Source organism: Motacilla alba, chromosome 7 (assembly GCF_015832195.1).
Source record: "Motacilla alba alba isolate MOTALB_02 chromosome 7, Motacilla_alba_V1.0_pri, whole genome shotgun sequence".
NCBI classification, from domain to species: Eukaryota; Metazoa; Chordata; class Aves; order Passeriformes; family Motacillidae; genus Motacilla; species Motacilla alba.
The window spans coordinates 19,048,716-19,061,347 of record NC_052022.1 but is presented as its reverse complement, the minus strand read 5'-3'; the positions used below and the strand labels follow the sequence as shown (position 1 = coordinate 19,061,347).

Sequence of the window (12,632 nt, the reverse complement as noted above, 5' to 3'; positions counted from 1 at the left end):
AAGTGTGTACACCTATGTGCATACGTACACATACATAATTAACTTTTTTCCTGAGAGGTTCGGTATACTTATGACTCAGTTCTATTAGAGAAAATTTAAAATTTTGTTTGAAAAATAGAGGCTTTTTCTGGAAAAAGGCATAATTGACCTTCAAAACTCTTGTTATAACTGTGCTAAAATTTTCATTTCAGTTGATAGTACTTAAAATGTTCTTGTGTTTTTGGCAGAATTTGAGTCTACAAATTTTGAGTTTAATTAGTTTTTAATCACTTATTTTTCTGATGAAACAGTTTTTGTTGGCACAGGAATGTTCTAAAACTGTCTGTTCTCTGAACATGCTGTTTTTTAAAATGATGGTGCAGAGTGCTTATGAATGCTGTGCACAGGCGCCCTTCACAAATTCTCGGCCGTGTGGCCTTCAGAGAAGTGGAAATGCATCAACCCATGCAAGCAGACTTAGGATTTGGGCCAGTGTCAATTAAAATAGAAAGGCAGCGTGGGAGGGAGTTTAAATATTACTGAGGTTACACAAACTGCCAAACTCCTGAAATTCGATACTCTGTTTCCTGCAGTGTCCTGTGTTCTCACTATTGTAACCTAAGTGTAACTTTACCCTCTAGGCCAAGGAAAAAGTACTGTCCTGACTGGGTATCCTCCCCGTTCTTTTACCTCCGGTTTTTTAGAACAATCAAACCCTCAAGTCCACAAACTCCGGAATGTTCTGTAGAATTGTTCGATTGAAGGGATTTTCTAGGCTGTTGGCGTTTCTGCGGTGACTGCCCTCGGAGGCAGGACGCGTGCGGGAGCCCCCGGCTGTGGGGAGGCCCCGGCAGCCGGGCCCGCGGGGCGGCGGCACCGGCCTGCTCAGGGCCCGGCCTGGTGCCGCAGCGCAGCACAGAAAGGAGCTGTCTCGCAGTTGCTTATTAACTGTGTCACCCACCTGCCCTTAGGCTGAAAGACATTTTTATGCAGCTGCTCAGTGAAACTGGATCAGGAGTAACCTGGCTGAAAGAGGTTAGCTTTTAACCTGGGCATACTGCCTAGTGGAGCGCATAAATGCCTGTGCTAGTGCAAGGCAGGGAGAAGAGAGGGATGAGGGAGAGACTTAAATTGCTGTTACTTCTTTGCTGCTGTTGAATGTCTGAGGTGACATACATGTGAAGAAAGCTCCAGCGTTTTCTCCTGAATGTTCTGCTGCAAGATCCTTCCCTGGCAGTGTATCTTAAGTGAATGCTTTTCTTTCTCACCTGTGCATATTGTGGGCCACAGCCAAACAGATGAAATCTTTGGCTGCTTACTGTTTTGTTTGTGATGCGAGTTTTCTAGAGCTGCAAGTCTGAAATGAATTAATTCTTTCTTGACTAAAACTTAATCCCTTATCTCTCATGAGGTGCTTTCTGTTTATTTTTGTTTTGCAAAGACTCTTTGAAAACAAAGTCATGAAAGCTGAGACGCAAGGTGCCTTTGGCAATGGTTACTGTGGTAGCTCAGTTGTTGCCCATGAGTTGATGCAGGGAGGTAAAATATTCAAAGCACTTTTCAGTTAAAGATAGTGAAGCTTATCTCAGTCAATTAGTTACATTTCTGCATTATTAATGTCTGAGAAAAATAGATTATATGCATTTTTCCTATGCTGGTAATATAACAGTGACTCAAAAAGTCAGCAAGACTTTTTGAGTCACTGTTATATTACCAGCATAGGAAAATAATAAAACTGTGTAAGAAATTAAAAAGTAACCAGGACTGGGTGAGTTACAGTTAAGGTTTGGAATGGGTAGCTGAATTAAGAACATGAAGCAGTAATTTGACTTGTGTTTAAGATGACGTGTGTTCTGGGAGAGGGAAATGTACTCTACATGTCTGTCTTTCTTTCTCCTACTGTCTTCTAGGGGACAACAGGGAGCTATCTTGCAAATTGCTCTTATTATTCAGGCTCATTGATTCATTATCCAGGCATTCTTCCTTCTGTGCTTCAGGGTTCAGAAATTGCCTAAGGAGGAGGACTTTGGACAACAGAACAAGCTGAAATGTGTGTCAAACTACAGCCTGACTTTAATGGTCACCTACAAGAACCATGAGATTAAATCCCATGTAATGGGATGTAATTAATACATATAATTAACTTTTTATTAGAAACCAGCTGTGATTTTGAGTGCATTGCAAATAACAAAAAACCTCTTTCAAATAATTGCTAAAATGAAGTTTAAAGTTGAAACTGGTATTTGTGGCAGGTTTAATTTTAACCTAAGTGGGACCTGCATAGTGCGTAACTTGCACAAGTGCTGTTGAGTTAGAGAGAAATAGTTCACCTTAAACAGTTGCTTATCAGGGAGAGAGGAGGAAGAGTTTTTTAGCTGGATTGACTTCCAGACTGGCTCACCCTCCAGGAGCATGTCCTCTAGCACCAGGGGTGGATCAGGACTCTGTGGCTGGAGGTGGAGAGGGAGGAGTAGGGCTGGGGCAGCTTAAATTGTGTGAGGCCAAACCCTGTGGTACAGAAGAGGCCTCGTGCTCCTATGTGAAGGATTGGCAGAAGAATGAGAGGCCGGAAAGGTGTTACAGAACAATTATGTGAAAGAGTGAATAGAAACAGAATTCTGCTTGAATTACAGATACAAGACAGTCATTCTTAATGTGTACAGCTGTGGCGTGTCATAGATGCTGTTACTTGGTAGTGCCACGTTGTGCATCTGTTAGTGACACTGTGTTCCTCTAGTCAATTGTTTCCTATGACTTTTGGCCTGTAATATGGCTTTTTCTCTATTTCTGTTTAATTGTGTGGCTCTGGTGTCTACCTGTCTGTCCCACAGTAGCTGAGCCAGTGGTGCTGTGTCCTTTGCTCGATGGCTTCCTTCCTCCTTTCCTACCTGTTCGCATTCTACTCTTCGTATCCCTTTGAACAGAAAATGCTGTAGATTTTGGCCTTTCCTTGCATTTTGTTGTCCAGACTGTACCCACACCTTCAGCTCTTGGAGACTACTCATTCTTCATTGCTTACTGTGAATTTAAGACTTTAACAGTAATTTATTTGCTGTTCTCAGGAGAAAAGTGATGTAGCTATGCCTGTATCTCATGGCCAGACTTCCCTCATGTTCTTAGCAGTAATGTTTTTTCTTGCATGCATATCTTTAGGTAAATTGAGATGTTTTAATGCCTTGATGCATACTCTGTACATACTTTAGTTCTGCTATAGTATTTCACTTTGGAAATTAAACTTTATATTAGCAAAACTGATAGCTGGCTCTGTTGTTTTGGGCTTTGTATTTCTTACAGAAAGAAATTCAAGCAATGAGTCAGTGCAATCACCCTAATGTGGTGACCTATTACACATCTTTTGTGGTGAAGGATGAACTGTGGCTGGTTATGAAGCTATTAAGTGGGGGTAAGTTACTGGTTTTACTTGTTTAGCTGCCAGTCAATTGTAGGATTTTTTTTTTTCCTAATGTACCACCTGTGAGTTCATTGAGCTAAACTAACTAATGAGAAAGGGGTAGAACTACATAGAGTGAACCTTGAGATGCAGACATGTTAAGGAGGAATGTGCAAGCTTACAAAGTTTGTGTATCTATATTCATAGGGCAGGCTAAGAATTACTGAAATACAGTAGTTATATAAACAGAATTTAATTTCCATTCTGAACCAATTTATCAAAGTTCTTTATTAAGGCTGTGTAGGGAAAATTGATTTGAATTAGTTAAATTCTGTCAGTGTGATCTTTTATGGAGTTTCTCTAGAATCCTCTGTATTTTTATAAAATGCATATATACCTGATTTCATAATGAGTATTATTCATTCCTTATTCAAGCAAGATCCATCCTAGGCCAAGTATTACACATATTGCATCCTTTTTATTGCTTAAGCTAACCAAACACTCATTGCATTTTTTTATGATAATAGTTACTGGTATAAAATTCTTATTTAGTTCTGGAAGAGGAAAAAGGATGCTGAACTTATGTACATGTAGTTTAGAAAAGAGAGGCCCCAGAATAAGATGTGATGGTCCTGGTTGTTACATCTTGTTCAAGATTAGTCTTGATGGCAGCAGGCTGCTTCACCATGATGCTGGAAAACAAGAAGGGGAATGCTCAATTCAACCAAATGCTCATGCTTGTTTTGTTGCATTTGGTTGAATTGGTCAGTTCAAGCAAAAGCAAGCATAGGCCATGAGAGAAACAAGTCATTCATGACAGGAATTTACTGTGAGCTGTCAAATAGTGCTTGGATAAAATCAAAATGTTTCCATTAAAAGCCTTGAAGTGTATAACAACTGAGGTTCAATGTCAAACTGTGTGTCACTGGGAATGTTATCATTTGTTTGCATTTGTCTCCTTCCAGTCTTGCAGCTGTGAGTTTACATTGTGAATACATGAACATTGATCTGAACTGGATAATAAATGAAGACCTTTGCAGTACATATCTGTTTAAATATGGGGTACTCCTGAATTCTTAATTAGTGGTTGCTTTGCAAGTGTCAGCAGATCTTTCTAATGGATCACTAAGTGTTACGGTACTTTTGACAAAAAAATATGTGCTCTGTATCTTGTTTGAACAGGTGTGCTTTATTCTAAGAGCTAGTTACATGAAGCATGTACACGTACATGCAAAGATTTAAATTGCAGTAGCATAGAAAGAGTGAAGAAATACAGCTTTCTAAGGAATCTGATATGATAATGCTTTGTGTATGCTTTTTTCCTCTCCTGGATCTGTAATACAGGTTCAATGCTTGATATAATAAAGTATATTGTCAACAGAGGAGAGCACAAAAATGGTGTGCTTGAAGAACCCATTATAGCAACGATTCTTAAAGAAGTTTTGGAGGGCTTAGATTATCTACACAGGAATGGGCAAATTCACAGGTAGGAGCATATACATAGTGAAAAACAGTTTCAAAATTGACTGTAGCTTTTTGAAAGCTTTCAGTTTGTGAGACTATATTTATAAATGGTGATTAACCTGACTTTGAACCTAAACATCTACCTTCTTAAAATCTATCCCTGAATTTTGCTCCTTTATGCTTGAGCTGAATTCTGGTCTTTTTATATGTGAAAACTTGTTAGAGTTTGAGTTCTCCACTCTGTTTTAATGTTATTCAGTTACATTTTACACATCACCTTCCTTTTTCTGATTTATATTTGAAAATGTCATCTTGTGAAACTGTTCAGTGTGCAATATTTATTTTTGCATAAAATGTGCAGTATGTGCTTTCATGCTAACCGCTGTTTGTACATTCTAGAGATTTGAAGGCTGGCAACATTCTACTGGGTGAGGATGGCTCTGTACAAATAGCAGGTAATGGTGGTGGTAGAGTAATGAATAAATAAAAGCAAAAGGTAATTGCAGTGGGATCAGGGGCAACTGGTATCAAGAGGGAAAGTGTTTCTGTTGGCTTTTAACTATTCCTTTTGGGGTGTTGTAGCCACAAGTTACCCAGTTTCAGATTTCAGGATTCTTGATTAATGATACTTGACTCAGAAATTAGCCAATATTTATCTGTGTCCCATCAAATATATAATAAGTTTTCTAATGTCCTTTTAATGTTTCCATTTTATTCACCCATGCATCTTAAACAGCTTGCAAATGGTAGAAGCTGATATTTATGTTAATTTCATTTTTTTCTGCAAATAATTATAATAGTTCTTGGGGATCCAACAATCTGTGTGTACTGTCCTTCATAAGGACTTTGACTATAAGTTTACTAGTCACTGAGATGCAAAAGATATATATCACTGAGAATTATTTTTGGCATATCTGCCTTTTGTCTGGCAGTGGTATCTGTTGGATAGAGTTTAGCATCTTAAATGTCCTCTGAATGCATTTATGTGCTTCTTGAGCTGTAGTCTGTAAGAATTGAAATATTTGGTCTTGTAAGAGCAAGGCTCATATCCCATCTCTCAGGCTGGTATCAGATTATCTGGAAAACAGTGGGAGCAGGTGGTGACACCTGCCCCTTCCCTCAGCACACTGCCCGGCCTTCCACAGTCTAGAGTGGGTGACCGAGCACTGAGAGCCCTCAGTAATAAAAATAGCTATAGACAGAAGTTGTCATTTTTAGCTAAATGATGTTTCAAAGTACCATGTAAACGTGTATTTTAAGGGCTTTAATATGCCATAGTCAAATAATGGTAAAACTACATTTTTCTGTAATTACTGGAGGTGTTTTCTTTTCAACCTTAAAATCAGGTAACAACAGGAAAGCAATAGGGAATAAATTGAAGTCTATAGTGAAATACTCTTTCAGTATAACTGGATTGTAAATGGTACAGTTGAAAATACTCCTCATATAGCTCCATTCAAAATTGACAGTATTTCTACATGCATTTCTACATTGGGAACCTGCTCTTTCTTCCACTTACACGCCTACCTCTCCCATACAGCTGTCATTGATGTAGTAACAGATTAACAGAACACTGAGCCTTCTGGGTTTTTTTCTTCTTCTATTTCAGAATTTGGAAAAAGCTATTAATGTCCTGGTGTACTATGAAGTACATATTAGTGATGGCTTTTCTGATTGCCTTTGGTTTGTCAAATTCCCATAAGAATTGAAATTAAATATAGTATTCTCTCTTGTTCAAATCGCATTCATATTTAGTTGCTATGAAGAACAAGATCCTTGTCTTTGGACAATAGCAGTTGCAAACCTTGGCACAAAGTGAATATTTGAAAACCCAAGGTGACAGATGTATTGGAGTCCTTTGCAACATTATCCAGGAAGATACATACTGGGAGGTTAAACTTGAGGATGTTTTAGTGTGGATTTCCCTGATAAAACTATATCTTCTATTCCATAGCATTTCATGAACAGCATGTTGTGAACCAAAGGTCAGCTTTGCAATGGAGAGTTTCTATAAGCATTCCTTCAGGAACTGACTTTATTTCTAAAATGTAAAACTTTTGCTTTGTTATTGGCAATTTCACAGATTTAAACTTCTCTTTCCCAGATTTTGGTGTTAGTGCATTTTTAGCAACTGGAGGCGATGTTACTCGTAACAAAGTAAGGAAAACATTTGTTGGTACTCCCTGTTGGATGGCCCCTGAAGTAATGGAGCAGGTATTTATAATACTAATCAAAAATTGAAAACATTTTGTCTTTTAATTTTGGAACTTGAGACATTACCACCTTGGTTTTCCGTTCTGTTTCAGGTGCGAGGTTATGACTTCAAGGCCGATATGTGGAGTTTTGGGATAACAGCCATTGAGTTAGCGACTGGAGCAGCACCTTATCACAAATACCCTCCTATGAAAGTAACAATCACTTTGTAATTGTTAATGCTGTTGGCTGTATTATTAATGCTGCTAGATAGTTAGTACTACTTCATTTTCAACAGCAGCTCAGGGTATCTAAATAGAGGTGTTCTGTGGAGTATTTGAGTATTTTTTCCTTTAATTTCTACATTTCAAATTGGTTTTGCTTATGACCCCTCATTTTTGGGTTTATTTTAGGTGTTAATGCTAACTCTTCAAAATGACCCTCCCACTTTAGAGACAGGTGTAGAGGACAAGGAGATGATGAAAAAGTATGGCAAATCCTTTAGAAAACTAATCTCATTATGCCTTCAAAAAGATCCTTCCAAAAGGTAGGTCACTATTACCATGTAAAATAGAATTAGTTTTGAAAATATATAGACTACTTTAAGTTACAGTGATACGATCTTTAAGTATAAGGTTTGAATTTTGTAAATAGGAGCCTTCAGTCACCTCCATCTGGGGAGAAGAAAGTGCCTTTTTAATGTTTCTTAAGTTTACTTCTTCTGATTGTTAACCTTAATGTATTTATACTTAAACACAGTATTGAATTAAATGCGGATCAAATAAAAGTCCTTGCTCTACATCCTAATTTCTCATCTGATGTAAGATATAAATCTTGATACTGTGCACAAATCTAACAAGACTGTTCAGAGTGAGCAGCAGAACAGTTAGTAACCAAATATATCACTCTCTTGGCCTTTAAAAGAAATTAAAAATGAATAATTTTATGTTGATTTTTCTCATTTTGTGACACAAACTTAGTGTTGCTTTTAACTGGGATATTTCCAGAGAAAATTACTTACTGAGATGTATTTTTTTTTTTACTGTAAATTTAGGGGCTCCAAGTTTGTTGAATTTTCCTCATGTTTATGTAGGGAACTGCATGTCATAGTGTCTTTGCTGTTTGTTCTTTCTTGCTGTTTTTTTTTTTAAATAGCTAAAGTGATGAAAGTATTAAATATTTATTTCAAAACTATTGTTGGGATCCCAAGTGCCCTGAAAGTTAAGTTTATTTATTAATTTTTATGCAGACTCATTTTTGCAGGCTTTTATTTTGCTGAAGAATTGTAGGAAGCACATTCTAATTAGCATTATTTCCTAAGGTGTTAAGTATACACTGTTTTCTGGAGTTTCATAGCTACTATTTTTGGGGAAAGATTGTTCTGAGAGAACAATTCTGATTGTATGTGCCATTTATGGTGTGTACTTCCTGATGTAATGTTAGCCTAAGTTCAGGGTATGATTGTAGGGAGTCACATTGAACAGGTGACAGCAGGAATACTAGAGGACAAGTATAATTAACAAAGATTATGGCCACGTCTTTATTCCTGAAATACTTGAATTTTTTTTTTTTTCATTCAATGATCATTTATGTACTGCTTTCAGATTCTTAAACCCCTTACCCTTGTTGGTCTTAGTAGCAAGTCCTGATGCTTTAAGCTTAGTGCTGCAGTTTGGCTGCTTACAGATAGGAATAATAATAATAATAATGGATAACCAAGCTCTTGATAATCAAGTTTCTTTTAGTTTCCTGTATCTAGCAATTTTCAGGGCAAGCTTAAAGTGGTATAAACTAATGAGAAGTAAATAAAATGAGTTTTCCTTGTCTCCTTGAATACATAATATTGAGTTACTGATGTGTAGTAAAGGCATTGGTGTTTAAGGTGCTTGTTTAAATTTATACATTTATTAAAACACATGCAATGCCTTCATATTTGGGATTGCCTTGAATGGAAGAATTAGACCAGCAAATAGATGTTCAGATAGAAACAGGTTTAAAGCAGTTGTTTTTATACTGGAGAGTCATCATATTTCTTAGAATCCAGGATGTAATTTTTCATGGAGATACCTCTAGCAGCCGTTATGTCAGTTGTGGGAGATTTGTCGTTGTAGCAAATTCTGGGACTAGCGTTGCACTGCTGCTGTTTCAGACTATGATGTTTTCCTTTTGGGTGTTTCTCTCTCCCCAGTGCAAAGGATGCTACTCACAGTCCACAGCTGCAATTCATTGCTGCAGCTTGTGTGGAAAAACAGGGCCAGAAAACATGTCCAGACCAGTTCAGAAGCATCTGGCATAGTTAATGGTAGAAGAATGGAGAAGACTAGTTTGGATAAAACTTTACTAAAATGTAGCTGTTAAGTGTGCATAGCCCTTTTATTAGATGTGATGGTACTGTACTTTGAGAACTGTAAAACTTTGGCACAGAAGCTGGTTTTTCTTTTAAATAGTTTTCCCTTCCTTTTTGCTCATCCATGATACATGTATGAATTACTACCAAGTCTGATGGTCTCCACAGGACCACTGATTGGAACTCCTTTATTGTAGACCTTGGTGCTTTGGAGGTGAAGAAAACTGTGCTCTGTGGAACTTACTGTCTGTCTAAATTGACTTTTTTGTTAATGTCAAGTTGTTTCATTATTCCTTGCAAGTATGAACTGATATATACATACAGTTTATTTACTACTACTCTTTTGCTCACTTACTTTACAGATCTGTCCTCAAAGAAATAAACTAGGTCAGATTTTTAGGGTTTTTTTGAGATTGAGATTTTCCAAATGGAAGCTTTCTCACTGTTTTACCTAGTTTGTTCTGTATTCAATCTCTTGCTGGAATTAAAATGGAAAACTAGAGCAGATGTTTCTTCTGTTTATTTAGAAATTATGAGTCTTGAAGATTTTGACTTCCCTAAATTTATCTGTGTCAAAATTAGTCCTGGATGGTGGTATGTGCTCCTAATGGAAATGATGGAGGATTTTATCTCATCCCAAGAGATGCTTCACTTTCTCTTCAGAGTCTGATTCAGTACCAGGCTCTGGCTTTGGCTAGATAAGTGGCTTTTTGGATCCCTGAAGCTAGGGAGACAAAACCTGCTGTTGGAATCACTTTGATAGCTGTGAGATTGTGGTTATCTCTTGGAAATGCTGAAACAAACAGAACTGCAAGTAAAAATGAACTGTGTCGGTTTTTACCTTACAGCTGTTGTTTTGATTTGTATTTGTCTGTTTGATTGGAAGATCATCCTGATGACTTTTTGGTTTATGCATCATGTTAATAGTGTCAGTATAGTTTCTTGAGAGTATCTGCTGACATCAGTGAGGTAAAAGAATGCCAATAGGAGGTGCTGATGCTGCTGTATGGAAAATGTAATTATGCTTTTATTGCTGTGGAGCAAAGTTTTAGTTATATTGGTAGAGTAATTTGGGGAAGAAAGCAATACCTGCCTTTTTGTGGTTTTTTTTTTTTGTCTTATTTGTTTTTTTAAAATGTTAAATGCATTTGTGTTGAACAAAAAAAGGGGAAAAATGGCAACTTAAGAGACTGATTTTTCTCTTTTTTGGTATTTTTGCCATAGAGAGGCTTAATTTTTTCATGTGTGGTAAGTGAGTTTGTGTGGATTAATTCAGTAGCTATGATCATTCATTCCCCATTCATACAGTACTAATTCAAAAGTATTAGAGACGTACCATTTAACTAACGTCTTGTACTGTATTCACTGAGAGGGGTCTTTGTTTTCTGTTCTAATTTATTATTGATCTTTCAGGCCCACAGCAGCAGAACTTTTAAAATGCAAATTTTTCCAGAAAGCCAAGGTAAAATGTTTAACCCTATGAGTAAATTTTGCTCTGCCTTAAAATCTATGTGAAATGTCTTCTTTCCTTGTATTGATTTTTAACTTAACAAATGTTGGTTTTGCAGAATAGAGAATACCTGATTGAAAAACTTCTCACTAGAACACCTAATATAGCACAAAGAGCAAAAAAGGTGAGTGCATTCACATATTTTTCTCGACTGGTGTGGAAAATAAAGCAGACACTCAGTTGCCTTACATTTTTAGTTGACTAGCTGAGCCATACTTTTAATGTAGTCCTTCAAAGATAGTGTGTGTTGAATGAATGTTTTCTGCAGCCTTGTTTTCTCTAGGAAGCCCTGAGGCATTTTTACTTCCTTTCTGACCTTGTCAAAATGATACATGATATTTGTCATACTTGACATGATTTTTTCCTCACTTCCTCTTAGAAAGCTGCAGGTGAAGTAGCTGTGAGGAAAAAAGGTGACCTGCAAACATATAGGTTCATAAACTGCACAGTTCATATCTTCATTGATCACCTAGGGAAAGGGCGAAGATACTTTAAATGGTATTTATTGAAAACGGCCTGGTTCTTTAGATTATTTCAAATGTTATTCCCAAAATAGTCAGGCCAAAACTCTGCAAGAGTGCTGCTGAGTTTTTCAGACCAGTGGAGCCTTATTCCACAGGTGACAGAGTTAAACCCACAGCTATGGCATGTGTTTGTATTTCTGGGGTGTCTTTGGCTCTTGTATAAATGAGCTTACCAAGTAATGTGCAGCAGAATAAAAAAAAATAGTGACTCCTGGTAACTAACAGGTAAGTATTGTAAAATCTTTCAATATGAAGCAAACTGCTGTTCATAAGAGCTAAGAAACAGGAATGAATGTAGACTCCTGTTTGTTGTGTGTGAAAAATTATTGAACTCCCCTTTCCCTTTCGCTTGTGACTTAACTCACCATGTCTCTTCAGTATAAGGTGCCTGCTTGGAGACTGCTGAGCCTCTGCAGGTGACACACAGTAGTGTGCTGAGTCTAGCCTTCTAAAGGCAGGCTTTGCTGGGGGGATATTATTTTAGAAAAGGAGCTGTTTCGGCCTTTGTTGGCATGTCAGTTGGGCTGCAGCTACCCTGACCCGCAGTTGCATGATTTTTGTTGTCTTTGGGAGTATTGGTTTAGTGTAATTCTACAACACTGAAATGTTCTCACAGCTGGTGGCTCACATTTGAAAGAGACTGTCAGCAAGATCTGAGTGCATCAAGTTCCTTCGAATCTTCTTCATATGGAAGTAACTTTGGGAACTCGGTGGTGGGCTCTGAGAGGCTGGAATAGGAAGGGCTGCTGGGAGGGTTTGTGGCAGGGGTGTCGTGCTGCGCAGGTTCGCGCCTGCCAGGGGGGAGGAGGAATGTTCAGGGTTTGGCCGTGCGGTGGCAGCAATGCCCACATAAACCATGATCCAGCCGGAGAAAACCCATCCTCTGCTTCTCGGTTTGCACCCCGGGAGCGCAGGAGGGATCCAGACACGTGCTGGTAGCAGCCAGGCTCCTGACAGAGCCGTGCCTCCTCCCCGCTGGATCCCCGGGTCAGCTTAGAGACTGCCTGTCAGCACATGCATGCACGCACGTAATACTTTATATTTCTTTAGATAACATAGCACTTGAGAACGCAGGATAGCCTGCCCTACACCACCAGAAATGATTTTTCTGAATTGCTTCTTTGGCAATTATTTCGCATTTGAAAGAGATGTGCATCTTATGAAATCAAAGCTATACAATGGTGGATACAAATTAATATGTCTTTAATTACATCATAAATAGGA

General features: G+C 37.9%; 1 protein-coding gene across 5 annotated transcripts in view; it reads left to right on the top strand.

Annotated features, from left to right (window-relative positions):
* The window catches only part of STK39 (serine/threonine kinase 39), a 79,179-nt gene that overhangs the window by 19,112 nt on the left and 47,435 nt on the right, over nucleotides 1-12,632 (top strand). For all 5 annotated transcript variants that reach the window (XM_038143043.1, XM_038143045.1, XM_038143046.1 and 2 more), the window contains 8 exons: nucleotides 3,274-3,382; nucleotides 4,715-4,856; nucleotides 5,234-5,289; nucleotides 6,939-7,048; nucleotides 7,141-7,242; nucleotides 7,441-7,574; nucleotides 10,788-10,836; nucleotides 10,943-11,008. In XM_038143043.1, the coding sequence (XP_037998971.1) occupies nucleotides 3,274-3,382; nucleotides 4,715-4,856; nucleotides 5,234-5,289; nucleotides 6,939-7,048; nucleotides 7,141-7,242; nucleotides 7,441-7,574; nucleotides 10,788-10,836; nucleotides 10,943-11,008 (768 nt within the window). The remainder of the gene's footprint in view (nucleotides 1-3,273; nucleotides 3,383-4,714; nucleotides 4,857-5,233; nucleotides 5,290-6,938; nucleotides 7,049-7,140; nucleotides 7,243-7,440; nucleotides 7,575-10,787; nucleotides 10,837-10,942; nucleotides 11,009-12,632) is intronic.